We start from the raw sequence: 19,511 nt of genomic DNA, 5'->3' as shown, positions 1-19,511 counted from the left end.
CAATTATAAAGTTGAACAAAATTTATACAATAATTTAAGCATTTTTTTTTCTTAGCAAAAACTGTAATGCTTCTAAATATGTATTTTTATGGGTTAATGAAACTCAACATTTTGAGGGGTTGAAAGTAAAATATATATATATTTGACAATGATTTGACCCTTTCGAAGTCAGCCCAGGTTGGGTCATAATAAGGCCAGGCGTGTGAAAAATCCTCGGACACCCAGACGTTAAGAAAAAAAACATTTTATTTGGGCTGACAGTAATTGAATTAAAAGAAGATTGCAAAAATATTTCTGTGTAATAATATTGCACTCCATTTTCAAATTTTAAAATGTACAATGCCCGTCAAATGTTTTGAAACAACTACACTGTCAAACACATGCTAACACGCAGTAACCACATCCTAGTTGCATAATTGTTGTAAAATCCACAACTAATCAAGCCAAAAATGCATTGTTGCCAGACTGACTTGAATCTTGTGCATGTAAACATTTCATTATTAGTGTGTGGTTTGTTTTTTTTTCAATTTGCTTTAACTATATGGGGTGGCAAATTGTTCCTCGTAAAATGACAATTTGAATAAAAACGTCATTATCACTTTTGTAAAGTTGGATGTTTTCTAATGGTGCTTTCATCCCTTTTCCGTATCACTTATCCTCCAGTCACCAGTAAGCATTCAGCACAGTTCCACTCAGGCTTAGTTACACTGCAGGATGACACAGTCTAAAAAATACATCAGACACGCTCAAAGGCAATATTGGTAGAGAGAATATATAATGCAGGTGCTGGCTGTTTATCTTCCCTCAAATCCATCAGAGAGCTCAGAGATAGCAGAGGCGGGATAAGGTGAGCTAGAGGCGCATACATCCCCACAACAGACACAAAACCACTTTTTTTTTTTAAACGACGAGCGGCACGGAAAGATGAAACACATTTTTGAATTTCACACCTGGCTGTCTGACAAGCTGAGCACAGACCTTAACGAACCAGTACCCGCCTTCATCACCTTCATGCCACTGAGAGGTTAGAACAAGCATGAAGGCTCGCGGCTTCACACCTTACATCCCAAGTCAAATACGTTGGGGACAGCCGCGATGACGGGAGAGGGGGCGACTGCCCGTCACTCGGAATAAATGCGTGGCCACAGAGGCAGGAAATTTGGCGAGACGACGCTTGACAACAGCAATGCGAGGGTCCAATTATGTATATAACAAGAATGGATTTTTTTCAGTGTCACGTCAAAATTTGAATGCCTTGCGGGTCGTGCCGTTTGGAAACTGAGCAAAATTCTGGGAGAAAAAAAAGACTAAAAGTTTGCATGAAAAGTGGCTAGCAGTTACTATTTATACGTCCTACAGGATACGGTGTCATGGTTTCTCTCAGTGGGCCTGTATGAAGGCGATAACAATGTAATTACATTGTCAACTCATCATATTTACACCTGCAGTTGAATGCGGGTACTGTATGTGAAGGCACTTCTGGAGCTACGTGAGATTCAACCTATCAGCTGCAAAGTCTCCTGCGCTGTTATCAAATGTAAAAACAGTGATTTGCCACAATTTGCATACATCTTAATACCAAGTTACTACATTGAAATCTCGGCTGTAGATGTCAAAGTTCCATTTTAACTGGGCTGGCAGTGAACAGGTTTAAGAGCTTTGTTGTCATCTTGTGTTTATCTACAGACAATTACAAATCAATTAAGGTGGACAGCTAGTCACACATTTTCAAACTTGCAAATAAATGTGTTCTTAATGGCCAACAATATGTTTTAAATACAAACGTAAGGTTAGTTATCATTTAATTATATTACATGGCGGGGTACATTGTCCCTTTAAAGAATATGCTTGTGATATCTCCAATGGCAATTCGGTGCAGCTTTTATTCCAAACTGGTAGAGCAGTTTTTATCAAGTTACATTAACGTGTTTCATTTATCAAAATTTTATGACTTTTTCATTTAGATGTTAAAACAATGCATAAGACTGAGTCAATAAATATTTTATGACAGCTAAGGTTTAACTTGACTATTTCACTTTCTGTTATTTCCGATGGGGAAACCAGTATTCAACAAAGTATTTTGTTCCATATTATGTTGCAGTGGATACGAAAACATTGGTCTCCAGAAACATCTACTTGATTTTTATAAAAATACAAGGCTTTCGCTTATTGTCACATTCCACATGGAACTTTAGTATCTAATTGCAAAAGACAGGAATATAAGAGTTTACCCTCACAATTCATTAGAGACTATTTGAGTTCCCAAGTGTCCTTGCATGTTTTTATTTGGCTGTCAATTTGGGCCGCTTAATCAGGCTTGGCCAACCGCTTTTTTTTTTTTTTTAAGACATCAATTAGACCAGCCTCAAACCAGACCAGTTGCTTCGTTGCCAAGTCCCTCTAGGCACACTTTTGGGGAGTAAAATGCAATTTAATAAACTTCAAAGGTAAACAGATTGAAACTTCCAACTGTCAGGTAGATTTTATTATTTTAAAATGAAATATCATGCTTGGGAGCTACATGAGGGGATTGGGAAAATTATACTGAAAATAATCTCTGGTGCGAGGTCATTCTGGCAGAAAATCTTATGAATCTAATTACACAAAACTATTTACAACACAAGGTGAGAATTGTAGATGATCATTGTCACTAAAATGACAAGAAGCAGAATATGACAGCATAATTATTGTCATCAACGGGAGCAGGGCAGACAAGTGTGGTAAGAACACACACATCCGGTATCTTAGCAACAGATGCAGAACCTGAATAGACAGAACCACTCCACACCTTGTTGAGGAGTACGACCTGAATTAATGGCTACCATAAGGAATACTTTAAGGTCTGTTAGTCAAGGAAATGGATGTAAATATCTGACCAAAGAAAAGTATATTCAAAAAGATTAAGAGGTGTATGCAAATTTGACAATTTCTCGGCCCAAGCTGCACGGTGTCATATCTGTGAAGACCTGTTGACAATGTTCAGTATGCGCTGGCCGAATTACATATGCACACCGGGAAAATGCAATCTGACCAAAACGATACCTGCAGACTGAAAATGAACCAAAATGTCCTTCAGCAATAAAGGACTCTCTTGCTTGCTGAGAAATGTCTGATGTCTGTTTGGACGTGTCGCCATGGCAGCGGACCACTCAGTCTGGTTCCAGCCCAGGCTTACTGATTAAGCCGTGTTTTTTTTTTTTTTTTTAAATCGTCATGGCAAATATTGAGGGCAAGGAAAATCAGATGATTTCATCTCTAGAAAAACTAAGGTGCTTTCAGCACAAATGAAAAGGCTCAATGAAAAGAGTGCAAAGACAAAAGGGGAAGTGGTATCTTTAATGATGAATAAAATAATGATGAATAAAATATTTCTTGGAGAGAATATTCACATGGATTCATATTATATTTAGTTTATTATATATATATATATATATATATATATATATATATATATATATATATATATATATATATATATATATATATATAAAATGAAGTAGCATATCATAACACTTTTCAGGGAGCAGGCCTCGTGAGGGCAGTAAGCAGTCGAGGGATCTGATTGGATGATCTTTCTGTGATGCTACGACATCATCGTTAACTCATTAAACATTCTGGCATTAACTTAAAAGTGGTTCTGATCTGAACCTAGCCTAGCTAATTAACTGAGCCATGTAAATTTATGTAAGAGCGGTTATGTAAGTTACAGTGTACAAGAACTGAAGAACGTGTTTGTTCACACTTTTTGAGAAATGGGCATATTAAAGATTGACTGTATTTGCACAACACGCTTTTAGTTCTCTCTCAATGCTAGTATTAATAAATGCCTAAAAGGCTCAAATGTGACTCCCTAACTTCCCACAGGATCATGATTCCCTTTTTTTAAGTAGTATTTGTGCCAGTGAACCACACATAAAGGCTACAAGGCATAATTAATATAATTATTCTTTTTTTAAACACAGCTGAAGGTAGAGTAAGGCTGCTACTGATGAATATCTAAGTAGTTGATTAATCTGTCCATTAGTTTGTCAATAAATAGGATATAAAAAAACAGTCTCTAAATTCCAGCCCTTTATTAAAAAACAGGACTTTTTCCATATTGAAAAATGTCACAGGATGGATTGAACATTTTTATGCAAATGAAAGCAGAAAAAATCCACTGCCACCAAAAGAAATAAAATCAACGAATATGCTGTAAAAAAATAAAAAATAAAAAAAACAACACACACACTCACAACTTAAAAACAGTAATTCAAGATATAAATGTTTGACATATTTTTAGTTTGAGATATTTTAGTTCTACAGTATCTTTAAAGGGATACTAAATTTATTAACCATTTTATGCAGTAAAATTTTGCCTGTACTTAATTTGATGGCAAAGTCATTTTTCGTATACGTTCACACCTTTAAAAACACATTTTCCGACTTGCTGTCAACAGAAAGTGACATCATGTGTTTGAGGCAATGGTAACAACCAATCACAGCTCAGCTTGTGAATATCACATGACCAAGCCCAGAAGACAGGTGAGCTGTGATTGGTGCTTACTTGAGGCTTGACCACATGTAATCTCATTTTTGTTGGATAGCAGGTGGAACATTTTGTTATTAAAAGGTATTCAATTGTACAGAAAAAGTAACGTAAACGTTTAAGGTGGGGGACAGTAGAATTATTTCTTTGTTGAAAAGCAAGGGAAGTCAAGTTTTCACTTTTAAAAATCTTGCGTGGCATTTAGGAGAAAAACTGCGAACAATATTTGCGCTGTCTCTGTATTCATTTAACACATTAGGGTCATGTGTCTCACCTGGACTCTGCAACCAGCGGGTTGGCCTCAGCTGCCCTGGTCAGAACCGGGTCGTCCACTCCAAGCATCACCACTCCTGCCAGTGGTTCGGTTCCTTGCTGTTGCCGCTGCTCCTCTTGCCGTTGCTGTTCCTCCTCATCCTCCGCCTCCTCATTACCGGCTTTCTCTTTCCCTCGCCCTTCGCTCTCGTTGTCGCTCTCTTCGCCCAAGATGTCATCCACCTATTCAACAAGACAAGAAGATTCTGACTTCCCGGACTCAGTAATGACACTTAGTGCATGTGGATCACCAACTGACGGTTTTGTTTGTGGCAGGAACACTTTCATTAGAATTGAGGCTCCTAACTAGAGACCTTGTTCTGTAAGTGCTACAAGGTCAATCACTTTCGTGCAGATGGCTTACGATCAATTCCCTCTCAGTGATGCATTGACAATCGGCCTGTCATTGACTGGTGGCAGTCACATGCCGTGACCGTGACAAAAAAAAAAAAAAATCATGATAAATCAGAGTTGAGTGTTGTAAATCTTTATCGGTGAATAAATGCGTCGTTACACGACACAGGATGAGGTTCCGTTCATTTAGCTTGGAAAAGTCATATCGGACTATTTTTATGGCGAGAAAGCCATTTTGAATTCCCAGTAGGAAGTCAGTAAATCTGCTGCTGCATAATTCCAAATGGCTCTTAATGAAAAAGCAAAGTGGTTTTTCGTACATACCAATGTCAGTTGGCGCCTTTATGAGACTTTAATGTGAGCCGAGATTTGAAGGCACATTTCTATTTAACTTTAATGTTCTCTTTGAAAAATGTACAACGCGGAACATAGTGTTGTGTGTTGTTTTAAGATTTAAGGAAGGAAAGTTTGAGGATTAAAAAGCAAAATCTTCCACCTATGTTTAGAAACATATCTATTGCAATATTGCATTTTCCTTCATGAAAACCATAAAAATTCATGAAATTAATGGTAACTTTTTAAATATTCTAAAGTGTATCTTTACTGCAATTTTTGTATATTATATATAATATAATATAATAATATAAATACAATAATTATACAATATTTATCATATTTTTAATTTAATTAAATTTAATTACCGTAGTTTGTGAAAGCAGCTGCTCCAAGTATCAACTTCCAATGCAAGACCAAAACATTGAAAAAAGGCCATCTATCTGCCTAGTACGAATACATCGTTTGGCACTCGCACAGCCCTATATTTTTCTTTTGTTCTGTTTTCATATGTTGGCTATAGGTGCGTTTTTCTATTATTTTTTTTCTATTTCCAAGTGATCCAATCCAGTGGTTTGCAACTATTTTTCGATGATGTGATATATTTTGTTCAACCAAGTACCTCCGAACCAGCAATTTGGGATGAAAAAATGCTGAAAATAAAAGCATACATTTTGCATTATGTAAAATTTTCAGCATACCGGTTCTTTATTGTTCCAATTAATTTGCTCTTAATTTGAAAGGAAAAACCATGCGTTCCTAACAGGGCATGAAAAAGCATAAAATTAGATTTCCTAATATGTGCAGAAACTTTGTTAATAATCTACGTACACACTGCCGCAAGCTATGATTTATAATCATAATGCTATTGGACTGTGAGCCGCAGCAGATGCAGTCATGTGCTCTGGATTACCACAATTTTAAAAATGGCCATGGCTCATTTGACCTTTGCTAAAAATGGAAGTACGAACAATTGCAAGATGTAATGCGGCAAAGTTCCCGCTGCATCCATTTCCCGGCTATAATCAAAGGCCACACAAAGTGCAGGAGAAGCTTTTCAAAGCTCCCCATCCAAAAGCTAGTTTAGAGTCTGCTGGCCTTTGGCTGTAAATGCACTGCAGTCAAACTGTGACTGAGGTGAAATGTTCTCTCTCTCTCTCTAAGAAATTGACTGGCCGGTCAGAGATTAATCTCATAGTAGCGTGTGCAGTCTAGTTGGGGAGGTCTCTTGAGGCAACTTTTCGGCAAACAGCTTTTTTTTTTTTTTTTTTTTGACAAGTTGGTTTTACTGTATGATTGGGAATAGATTTCGAAAGAGTACAGTAGAGAAAATGTATATTTTATTGTCTGTAAACAAATATGAGTAAAAGTGGATTTCCTGCCTCGGCATCAAGTGAAATTTGTTATGAAATCCTTCATTGCTGTTCATTTGTTATTTGGTAAAAGACCTTATAGTGACCAGCAAGACACTCAAACTTGATTTCAAGAGGGAGATTGGCACTTCTATAAGACACGCGATTGGCTCCTGGCGCGACCATTGAGGGCAGGAGTTGTAATCTACTCCCGCAACAACTCGCGCTTGGTTTTTACACCTCGTAAAGACTCATTCGCAGGCTGTTCTTGCTCCTCCAAAACCACGGAACTAAGACCTTCACTGGACCGTTGAAAATCTCTTACCAAGATTTCTTTTATAATAAAATGTTATTTCAAGTGTAAACTCTCATTGTTATCATGTTTTATTATGTACCGATTTGAATTTAATTCGACATCCAGGCCCCGCTAATATGAACGCCCCTGCCGCGAGACTTCAAAAGATGGAAAGGAGTAACTGTTCAGTTATTGTACAAGGTTTAATCATTTAAGATTTAAGTAAATATGTGTTCTGCAATAGTTGCACGTCCGTGGCAAGTGCATTTATCGTTACCTCGTCTGTCTGGCATGCAGGAAACCATCAACGAATGTCAATCCACAATATAGCCCCCCCCCAAAAAAAAATCTGTGATGCACTGATGGCGCAAGAGGCGCGAAGTCGCGAGGGATCACTGTACTACCATATTTTCAGAACCATATGGCGCACCGAATTCTAAGGTACACCTTCAACGAATGGCCAATTTTTAAAAATGTATTTTCATATTTAACCCGGACCGCATTATAAGGCACATAGAATAGAAGCTACAGTAGTGTCTGGGGTTCCCTTATGCATCCACCAGATGAAGCTGTGCAAAAGGAAATATCAACAAAACAATCAGATAAATCAGCCAAACTTTTCAATCAGAAATTAAGAATACAAATGATTTGTGGAAAGTGCTGTCTGAGGAATGGGGAAAATACCTCTGGAATACTTTAAAAGACTTTTTAGATCAAAGCCAAGATGAATCAAGAGTTTAAGAGAGTATAATTATGATTCAATTCAATAATAAACTTAATTTTTAAAATCAAATTTCAACCAAAAACCTTAAAATATATTGTTGTGTTAATTTAAAAAGTTTCTGGATTTATTTAATAAAAAAAAGTCAAATGGGTCACTTTGACCAACAAGATCCAAGAGGGTTCAAATGGATTCTTGACATTTATCAATGACAATAAATTAGTTAATTTATTCACACCAGTAAGATTTAATCTTAGGCATCTGTAACCATCATTAGTAAGAGCGAAAGAGTTTTAACAGCCACCACTGCAGCGCAAAGTCAAAGTTAATGAGACTCAGGGTCCATTTATCCGTGCCAATTTTGTTCCGCTAGGTGACTATGAAATAAAACTATCCCCCGTCTTTGCCAGGCGGACAGCTTCACAAAGCCACTGAAGAAAGATTATCTAGGCTTCACTCCCCTGTCTGAAATACTGACTTCATTTGTGAAGAGGTATGAAGAGGTGGTAATCGGTCAGCCAGTAAGTTGGCAAGGATTCCGCCGAGGAAGGTCTTTGCGTTTTTTACAGCGAGGCTTATCTGTCGCCCAGAGGGATGCTGGATGAATCAAATGTACAAGTGGAGAGGCAGACAAGAAAACATACACCTTAGTTCTTCATTAGCTTGGGGTTAACTTGAGGCCATGCTGCTACCTTGGATAGGGGGAAAAGGCTGACTGACTTGTTAATTCAACAACCGCCTGTTTTACATCAAAGACAATCCAAGAAGGGAAATATTTGAGTGAGAATATTTGAATGTCTGAGCAAAAGAAATACAGACAGACTGAGAATGTACAATATAATAATGAACAATAAAAAGGCAATACATTGTTTTGAAAAGGAGTCTAACAATTTAGCATTACATTGCTTCAAGCTCCAATTAGTTTCCCCTTAATTTGAAAATAAAAATGTGGTGTTACTCTTACGGCATTAAAAAGCATTACATTAAATTTCAAGTGATATAACAACCATTTGAAAGGGCAACGGTGTAAATCAGTGCTTCACAACCATTTTTTGATGATTAATTGCTTCCCAACCAGTGCAAAGCATTTCAACTTTTTCAGTGCCAAGCGTTATTGAAAAAGGACACCTCTAGAGGGCCAGTATATTTAGCATTTTCACTCACTTTTCAAAGCTAACAGACTATTGTGTGCTGTGTCTATGGGTGCTGCCATATGAAAGATTGACTTCCATTCTTCAGTTAGAATTGATGTAGTTAATGGTTGTGTTGTAAGTGTGGAAACACTTCCAACGGTCACAGTTAGCACTAAAGTGCTCAATTGGATAATATTAGGTAAGCATTAGTCAAGGGTGTCAGCTCTTCTCCATGAAAAAATGTGTCTGGTGAACGTCTGCTCTTCTGCCTCTGCCTGATGACAACAACGTGTGCCGAGGTGCGTTTAATGAGTTACACAGCACGTCCCTGCAGAAACCCCATTAAAATTTCCCAATACGCCCTCAAGTGCTTTCACATACCTTGAGGGGTATTCATATCCCCAATTTTAGAGTATTTCAAGGTATTTAAAAGGTACATTGTGAAGAGTTATACAATTTTTCAGTAAAAAAGAATAACTTAAATTATTGTAAATTTTAAACGATTGCAAATGAATGTGTTCTTAATGACCAACAGCATGTTTATCTAGTTATCATTCAATTATAATACATGGGAGGTGGCACTTCTCCGGAGGCAGCCATGTTTGTTACAGCGATGTACAATAGTAAATGCAGAACCTGCAGCCCCTTTTGGAGTTCGTAATGAAAAATGAACTAAATCTTACACACTATCCCTTTAAGAAGTTTTTGGACTTAGTCAAAATGGTTCAGATCTTCAGAATTTCAGCATCTCAAAAGTAAATATCTGTTTTCTCTAGTCGCCCATGTAAGCAGCATTGTTCTCTTCGCGTTGATTCATACTTAATCCTTTCTTTGGGATGATACAGTCCTAACCATTAACTGATTCTACATTTCTTTTGAAACTTTGCACAGTCAAGTTGAGAAAAAAAATCCTGGTCTGAATAAATGAATGGAAATTACTGAGAAAATAAGGAACAGATTAAATGATTTTCCAAACAAAAAATAATGTTAGTTGTAGCCCTAGTTAAAACAATATGGGAACAGTTTGTGGAAGGCCTTTTTTCCATTGCAGCAAGATTGTGTTCCGAGTACACAATGTAAAGTTAGAAAATGAAAACAAAGCTAAGCACTTGCTTATCTGAAATATGTTCTTCCAGATGAGCGCTCTTTGCCATGACAAATGAATGCAACTGGCCAGTTACCTGGACCTTCTGACAGGACCACTTGTAATTGGACGCTATGGGGCAGGACAACTGTCTTGACCTGATAAATCACATCACTATTTACTCATTTATAATTCTAATTGTGAAGGATCTCATGAATTTTGCTCTCCGGAGTACAACAATGACTTGTTGCCAACTTTCCCAGGGGGGGCAAAAATCATTTATTGCAGTTTTATGATAGACGTGTTTCCCAAAGGTCTTTCTGAAGAGAGAAGCGTGTTGTCCCACGTGTTGTCCCTTGGCATCTAACGAGGATTACACCTCAATATGGATGTGTGAGATCGATATCTGGAAGGGCAGGGATTACCGTGAGTGATGACTAGGCTGCCTTCTCCTGTGATTGCGGGTTTAATGAGTCATGTCTCCGAGGGTGTCCTGCGGTGTCACACAAACACTGACGTGTCGTGTCTAACACTTCATTCTACTCAACTTTTAGGTTGAAGTTCTGAAATGAACACGTCATCAATATTTACTACTTAACTGGCACCCGACAGATTTATCGGCTGGGTGATTAAACCGCCCCATTATGAAACTTCAAACATTGCCGAAAATAATCTGCCAAATGTCTGCAATTCGATAATTATTTAAATGTTTTTTTTTTTTTACCCTTAGGTAAACATCTTAACATTTACGGCGGTCGTATAGAAGTAACACTAGTGTCATTATTTATTACACATACCGTAAATTCTTTGTGCCAAAAATCTGCATTGACTAAAAAATGCAGATTATGGGCCGTATTACTGGGTAAAAGTTTGATGGTAGAGCGCGTCACAAGCCCTTTTTTGGTAATGTGTATATATATATATATATATATATATATATATATATATATATATATATATATATATATATATATATATATATACATATACATATATATATATATATATATATATATATATATATATATATTAAAAACAACTCTACAAGGAAATCTTGAGTCCAATTTTTAAAGAAATCAATTTCCCTGAGTTTACGTTAATTATAGGAGGATTTGAATATTGAAATCGAGGAGTTGCAAATTTGGGAGACTGTACTATGGTATATACAGTGTTCCCTCACAACAAACTCTTTTGCAGCCTCGTTGTTTTGCAGATTTTTTTTTCCAATGAAGGTGAATCTTGAAAATGCATTTAAATGAGGGAAATCAGAAAAAATGTTCATGCATGTTTGAGAAAATTAGGTTTTTACTGCTTTGAAACTTCACTGAAAAAAAACAACAAAAATACTGTCTATGGAAAAAAAAACATGCAGTATAATGACAAAACACACATGAAAACAAACATTTATGATGAACAAAAAAAAAAACCAATACACAAAAACATACTGCAAATGAAAAAAATATCTACAGTAAACAAAACTATACAGTGATCCCTCCTACTTCGCGGTCTCAATACTTTGCAGGTTTTTCCAGGAAAAATTAAAAATTTTTCAAAATAAAAAAATAATTTAAAAAATGCGCAAAACTGGAAAAAAATTGAAAAAAGCAAAGAATTACATTATACAGTACTGTATTTATCAAATAACTAAGTAATGTTAGTTAAAAACTATGTTAAGAATTCTTCAAGCGTTAGAGTTTGTGACGTTTGTTATCTTATTTTGAAATGTATGCTTTTAATTTGTCGGGTCGCGTTGCATTTCCGTTTCCTGTTTATACGTTCTCTGTGCGTCATTCGGCTTGTTACGGTGACGTAGTGAATGACAACGTAAGCTCATATTTATAGTTTATTGTCATTTATGTTGATAACGCACGCTACTGCCTATCTTTAGTAAGCGATGAGTGTTTATTCTGTTTATGTGTTCATTTGTGTAGAGGTTGCACTTTATAGTTAGCAGTTGTTGTTAGTTGTTGCTAACCCGCTGATGTCGGCTAAAAATACAGTAAATTCATAGATTAAGTGTTTATATGTTAGTTGACTGACTTTAACGTTGTTGATTTATTATTCAACAGATACTACATGATACACCATACATGAGCCAAAATAAATGTGAAGTTGAATGTGATGACTTGCGTACTCTCTCACCGGAGTCTTGGTGCAGATAATCAGTCCTGAGAACAAATTCTCAACAAACTAAGTAATATTAGTTATTTAATGAATATACAATAATGTTAATAAGGACAATGTAATGTTAAATAATAGGAGAAAGGAAATCGGGGATTTCAGACTTTGCGGGGGGTTGACACCCCCCCTTTACAGCGAAATAGGGGGGATCACTGTATATAATAAACCATAAAAATATATTGTCAGTAAAGAAAAACACAAATTGTGTAACAATCAAAAACTAAAGAAAATTAACTTGATGAATGAAAAAGCATTCAGAATTTTAAAAAATACTGTAAATGAAATGAATGTATAATAAACAAAAAAAAAAAACTATAACAAATGCAAAAAAAAATCAACCTCTACTTTGAAGATTTCTCTTATTGTGGATATTTTGGGAACATAAGGTAAGTGTTGTGATGTTATGTGTGTGATGCATCGTATAAAATGTATATATTTTTGTCTTTTTGCCATTTAAGTGTACCTCCAGATGTGTTTTTTTGTTGTTGTTGCTTTGTAGTACTTGAAAAAAAATAAAACCAGATTCTCCTGGATTCCGATCAGCTGGAAAAATGTGGTTTCAGAATTCCCAGCACATGATCGGGATTTATCTCTAACTGTTTTAATTATTATTAAAACAATTTAGAAATAGTCAAGGTAAATGTTTAGTTAATAAATCTTGGCAGCACATATCAAAATGTATTTCTTAGGGTGTTTTTCCAAATCTGTTCAAATATCAAAGATCCAGCAAAATTAATAGCTCCCAAACATATAAGGTGAGAGCTAAAAAATAGAGGTGCAATATGTTCAAAGTACAGTATATTATACATATCCGAGTGATTCCTTTGCTGGCTAAAGCTGTGCGTCACATCTGCGTCAATGACTCGTCACCACTGGCGACATTTACCAGACTCCCCGATTTGTACATAGTCACTCAATTAAAGACCGGCTCTTTTTCCATGTGCCCTCAAGTTGCAGAACATTTACGAATGTCAAAGACTGCCCTTTAAGTTCAGGTGACATTTGAAACGAAATGATTCTCCCTTTCATCTGGGTCATTTTCTAAAATGTTTGTACCGGATGTCCAACAATGGTTAGTCTTGCAAGAAACAAGCAGCTCACATATGACCCTTGTGAGGACAAGCGTTATTAAACAACACAAAAAAACGTAAAAAAAAAAAAAAAAAAAGATGAACGAAATATTCTAAATATGTTGTTTTGTACCTCGTCTAAAACTATGAAAAGAACCCCTGTCCAAGTAAATTTTTTTCAGATTGAACATTTCAGTAGGTAATAAGGAAAATGGCTTTGCTTTTGCTCTGTGTAGTGTACTTGCAAGTCTCCAGCACCTGGCGGTGCAGTGGCGCTCTAATTGTCAAAGTGTGCGGGAGTTCTAAACTTTTTCAATCACTGTCAACAAGATTTCTTTTTTCTGAATCAAATTATTGATTACTGTGATCAAATAAAAAAAAAGAAACAGCACAATGTTTTATACTTTTTTCTTTAAATTAAAATATTTGATATTGGTGCTAATGTTCCAGATCAATTTACATTTTTTACATTATTAATTTTTTTTCAGTATTAAACTGTTAAGCTGGTCATAAATTATTCGAGCTAGAATAAAGATTGGCATATTTTTTTCTTTTCAGGTACTTTGATGCACTTAGCTATTTATTTCAGATTCAGAAAAGCTGTAACCTGTACAAAACCTGTAAAATGTAAAAATTTGCTGAAAGTTGGCTTAAACAGTTTTTTTTCTTTTGTGAATGTTAAAAAGGATAAAATTTTATGTATAATTGTACAATTTTTAGAGATGATGATCTCATTTATAGTCGCAGCAGCAAGTGGGGGGGTGAAACGTTTTCATTTTCCTTGAGTTTGGTCTTCATAAAAAGGAATTGGGAAGCACTGACTTGACCTATATGTAGATCTCATTGTGTAAAAAAAATGAGAACCACTGCTCTCATAGATGCCTCCAAATCTGCATTTTAGTGAATCAACAGCCACTAAATGAGCAAATAAGAGAACTCCAAGACTTTAACTTGTCATTGACAAAGTTTAAAGGCAAATAATATAATTATTACATGCAGACTAACTACACTGACTTCATGGTCATGTAAAAAGCCATATTTACACATGTGCGATTGAGTAACAAAGCACCGTGTGGACACTGAACACCTCATTAACCAACTCGATCTTTGACTAGCGCGACATATACAGTAAATTAGGCTGGCATTTAATTATGGCGCAAATTAATTGTGTCCATCAAACCGTGGCAATGTACACAATGGTGCTAATTATTAATGGTTGTGGTACCATAATTATCAAAAAAAAAAAAGACAGGTCTTTGGGACTCTGATAAATAAAAATAAGAGTGCCTGTACTTCCAGCTGTGGCAGCAACGATCTCGAGTTCACAATTTCCGTCTACACGCAGCGGCAATTATTGGACAGATTATCCAGCAGATATCTCAGTGGAAGGACATAATGGAACAACATTAGTGACATCATTTTCACAGTCGGGCCGAGACTTGCCATAGCAACATCCTCGGAGGCTATTATAGTTGATCAGACTTTCATTAACAGCAACACAAATATGCTTTGAGTGTCCCTGGCATTCATCTTAATATCAAATGCAATGAGGAAACATTTCCAGATTAATAATAAGAGAAAAACAATTGAGTTGTCTTCCATTTGTAAATAATCACAAGCATGGGTGTGATTTCGCCATTTTATTTCAAACTCATCACCTGCAGGAACGTCAGTGTTCACGACAGCTTCAATTGGCAGCAGGAATGCTACTTATTAGTATAAAACGCTACAAAACGTATGCAATTCATGGACAAATTTAGAAAAGAAGTCATTCTGTTTTTATTAGCTTGATGATAACATATTTGTAGTACTATTGCCAATGAAAACATCTGCTTTTCTGAAATATTACTTTATATCTTGGAACAGCACTTTGTGTTGCAATTTATTTCATAAAAAGTATTCTATAAATATTTGATTTTACTCAAAGGTTTAGAAAATGGAAGAAAAATACATACATTTAAGATGAATATTATATGCAGTGTGAAAACTACCCTTATTTATTACTACCATATTTCCCGCACTATAAGGCGCACCTAAAAGCCTCAATTTTTTTAAAAAGCTGCTGGCATGCCTTATAATCAGGTGCGCCTTATATATGGATCAATAATGAGATTGGGATTCGTAGATGGGGAATGAACTGATAAAGTAAGCTTTACCTGTTTACAGTTGAACAAGCTTGGTCATATGAGTTATGAGTCATGAGTTATTATGCTATTGAGAGTTTAGAGTTATTATTTGAGTTATTATTGTTACTACTTTGAGTATTACTATATTGTGATTGAAAAAGTTTTAAAATATGTCATTAATTGAGGGTGGCCTTATAATCCGGTGCGCCTTATAGTGCGGAAAATACGGTACAACCCGTTTTAATGAATTTTAGTGGCTCTTTTTTTGTAAAAATCTAATGGCCAATAATCATTTTAAAACTGTTAATTTCAGCAAACTATTTTAAATCAGGGATTCTGCTGACCCAGGGAACACTGCATCGTGCATTGCATTGTTTTTGTTATTTAGAACCTGATTTACTGTAGAAACCTATTGTCATTTAACTAGTTAAAGCGCAGGTGCCAAACTGAAGGCCCGAGGGACCATTCTGGCCAGCCACATCCTTTCATGTGGCTTGAGAAATGCTGATTCGACTTAAAAGTTTCTAGTTAAAATACCAAATTTGCAAGTTCAACTTTAAAAAAATTGAGGGGAAAAAAAAAAAAACAAGCATTTTTTGTTCCCAATTTCTCTTTTGACCAGTTTTTGCTGGCCTCTAATTTCAAATTTAGTTAGAAGTGTCACGAAGACAACCTAAAATGTATTTGATTTCACTGTCATAACTGTCCTCGGACAGAAACTATAACTACAATGTGTCCCACGTAAAAATGAGTTTGATACCCCTGATTTAAATGGAGGATTTAAATGGAGGCGGCTCGGTGGTGCCTGGTTAGCACGTCTGCCTCACAGTTTAGGGACCCGAGTTTAAATCCACCACAGTACATATTATCACCAAGAACATTTTGGGGTTCAGTGTATGACTACAGTTGATAATTTAAAGAACAATGCAAAATTCTTAATTGATTTAGCTTCTCGCTTGCATCTGTACTTATCTGTGAGAGAAAAAGAAAATGAAGGGGAAAATAAATAAATAAAAAGGAAAGGCATGGCACTGCACTTTCAAACTAAATTACAGGGTAACTTTAAATGACTTACTTTAAATGAGTTATTAACTGCACTAGCTGTTTGGTATTCCGTCAAACCATGACCAATTATTGTGACATCCAAGTCCTTGGGGGCACCTTTCATTTAACTAACTCTCATTCCTGTACACAAAATGCAACCTCTGACTGAGCTCGAGGATAAACAGACGCTGAGTATAAAATGCCTACACAGCGTTATTCAAATGACAATTTTCCACGATTAACCCTTTCAATGCTAAGGATGCATTTTCACGTCTTAAAAATCCCAGGTATGAATTTATGTGACCAATAACTCAAGTGTTATTATGATAAAAAATTCTGTTTGTAATCTTTTCAGGAGGGGGAGTAAAAAAAAAAGATTATCAATACTCCAGTTGCATAAGTGTGCACACCCTCTTTTCACACTGGTTATGTATGTATAATATGCGGTTTTATTTCAATTTAACACACGCGGCATTACACAATTATTTTGTACTCTACCTCCAGAAAAATACTCATCATGGTACTAAAGTCACCGAGACCAATCATACCTCTTTATCCATGCTCTCCAGGTCCTCTTTGCAAAGCATGTACAACGGCATTGTTTCTGACATGCTCGGCTGACGCTTCCGACGAGCGGGCCCGAGTGACTCGTCATCCTGGCTGGGTCCCGCTGTCACAACTTGTTGACAATTCAGTGCTCCCCTGAAAAATAAAAGCTAGTTAGCAAAATAAATACTGGATGAGGGTTTGCTTTTTTTAGTTTTGGCTTGACTTCAGAGAAAAGTGATGGAGAAAGCCAAGATCATACAATATGTAAATCCCAGGCAAGCGGAAAGAGGAAGTTAAGACTTCATTAAATCTTCTTTGATGATTAAAATTCAAGTTGATGCAAATCTGCTGTGTCTGTTACCCTTGACTTACTTAATCCCACTTTTTCCTCATGATAGCTCATTATCATGTAATGTCAGGGAAATGGTCACACATGCCTCGTACAACCAGTGAGAAGCAATGGTGATGTACTGTAACTGCGGCATCATTTCCAGCGAAGAAATGCAACAAATAATCACTTAAGTGTGAGTTTTTTTTACTGCCCTACCGAGAAGATAAGGAAAGCTTTATCTCCATTGGGAGTCATTGGGTGAGTACGGTATCTGCACTCTAAGCTACTTGAAAAGCGGGATGGAAAAAAAAAAGGGACCCGCTGGACCAACCGCATACAGTACTTAAGATATGTAACGAATGAGCCTTTTGTCAATACTATAAAGACAAATACCAGTAGTACCACCACAGTTCTGAACAATACCCAAGAGTCGGCCTTTCCTTATAGCTATATTTTTGTGAGCATACAAATTATAGCAGAAAATTATTGTAGAAGGATCACAAAGTCACATCACATCTATTATTACCCGTGTGAGGAAAGTGTTGTAATGTTATTGCACCAGCACTTTATCATGAAATCATCAGGCTCAATACCTGAGACACGACTGCTCTTGTTGATCAGACGCCTGGAGGTAAGGCGCCGCCAGCGACGCCTGAGGGGCTTTGCGAATCAGCTTCCCGGTGACAGGGTCATAGGTTCGAACCTCGGGAGGTGCTGGTAACGGTCTGTGTTGGATCGGGGGCGGGGTTTGGAAAACAGGCTTGTGCCGGGAGCTCTGCTTGTCGATGAAAGCCGTGGGATTGTTGCTCCTTTGACCAGAAGGAAAACAGAATTCACAATTATCAGCCACAATGTTTTCATCCGCGTGATTTGATCTTGGGTTGTTTTGGGTTGTTAAAATTGGCATGCTTATTCCAAAAATTTCTCTGTTCTTACCCTTCAGATAATCAAAATTCCACTGATTAGCTGCAGAAAGAGATCTGATTATGATTGGACTCATTCAGCTCTGTGGTAACATGTTTATGCAGTCACAATTGAGAGGGGAGAGATGTATACAGCTCCCAATAGGTGTTATTAATGTCTGTAAACAGAAATCTAACAGAGTAACATTTACTGAAGTTTACAGACTATATGTCACCCCGTAGTATAAACTACTCCGTCCTAATGTTTTATTTAAATTCCATATTACTTGCACATTTATTTCGTAGTTTTTGGGAAACCTTTAGCTCAAAAATTGATAGATAAAAATTGACATCAGTTTTCGATTGCACACTCAAATATTATCGTGATTTTCACACTACGAGCCACAATGTTTTATCATGATCTGAGCCTGATCTGATAGTCCAATGCGGCGTATCCGTAGTTTTTTTTTTTTTTTTTTTTTTTTTAAATGAGCCACCAGGAACCAATCCACCAGTAAACAAATATGTGTATGTGTTCAAGGTGTTAATTTATGGAGCAACTCTTAAAGGGACAATGTGTAATATTTAGACAGTGATTCATTTTAAAAACACACTATACATTTCAATAAGGTGTAAATAAATGTGTTCCATCAAATGAACATTTTTTTTTCTACATAATCGTAAATCTAGTAATTGCAAATTATGTTTCATAGGGGGGCACCATTCAGATGAAGCCATCATGTTTCTTTAAGCTACTGAAAGCAAAGAAGGAAAACTTTCGCCAACGTAATTCAAATCATTCTTAAGATGTCAGTTTGTGGCTTGTGCGCAGCCGAGTGAGTTTCTGGTTTGTATGCAAAACACAAATAAAAATGGAAAAGGGAGAAAATAGAAGGGTTGCATGCCAACCGTGAATAAAAGGAGTGAGAAGGGGGAGCAGGGGTGGTCTGCTCCATGCATGATCGGTTTTGGAGTTGGAGTGACCAGTTATTCTACAAATCAATGGCTGTGTTCAAAAAGAGTTTTAAAATATAGTATTAAAAATACAAAAATTAAGTATAAGTTGAATGATCTCTTGTATAAAAGTTTGTCACGTGTGTAACTTTGCAAGATATACGTATGTATATACAGTATATGATTGTATTTATGAATTGCGTACAAAGTGTTTATTAATTCACACAAACAGAAAAAGGAGA

At 36.3% G+C, this 19,511-nt stretch overlaps 1 protein-coding gene across 2 annotated transcripts in view; it reads right to left on the bottom strand.

The window, feature by feature from the left end:
* Nucleotides 1–19,511, bottom strand: part of ctdp1 (CTD (carboxy-terminal domain, RNA polymerase II, polypeptide A) phosphatase, subunit 1) — a 50,046-nt gene that overhangs the window by 20,329 nt on the left and 10,206 nt on the right. For both annotated transcript variants that reach the window (XM_088405658.1, XM_088405659.1), the window contains exons 10-12: nt 18,007–18,222; nt 17,082–17,235; nt 4,803–5,023 (exon numbers count right to left, since the gene is read on the bottom strand). In XM_088405658.1, the coding sequence (XP_088261784.1) occupies nt 4,803–5,023; nt 17,082–17,235; nt 18,007–18,222 (591 nt within the window). The remainder of the gene's footprint in view (nt 1–4,802; nt 5,024–17,081; nt 17,236–18,006; nt 18,223–19,511) is intronic.

Source organism: Hippichthys cyanospilos, chromosome 21, assembly GCF_059441005.1.
Source record: "Hippichthys cyanospilos isolate Australia breed blue-spotted pipefish chromosome 21, RoL_Hcya_1.0, whole genome shotgun sequence".
NCBI classification, from domain to species: Eukaryota; Metazoa; Chordata; class Actinopteri; order Syngnathiformes; family Syngnathidae; genus Hippichthys; species Hippichthys cyanospilos.
Note: the sequence above shows the minus strand (reverse complement) of the source record. Positions and strands in the feature narration are given on the sequence as shown.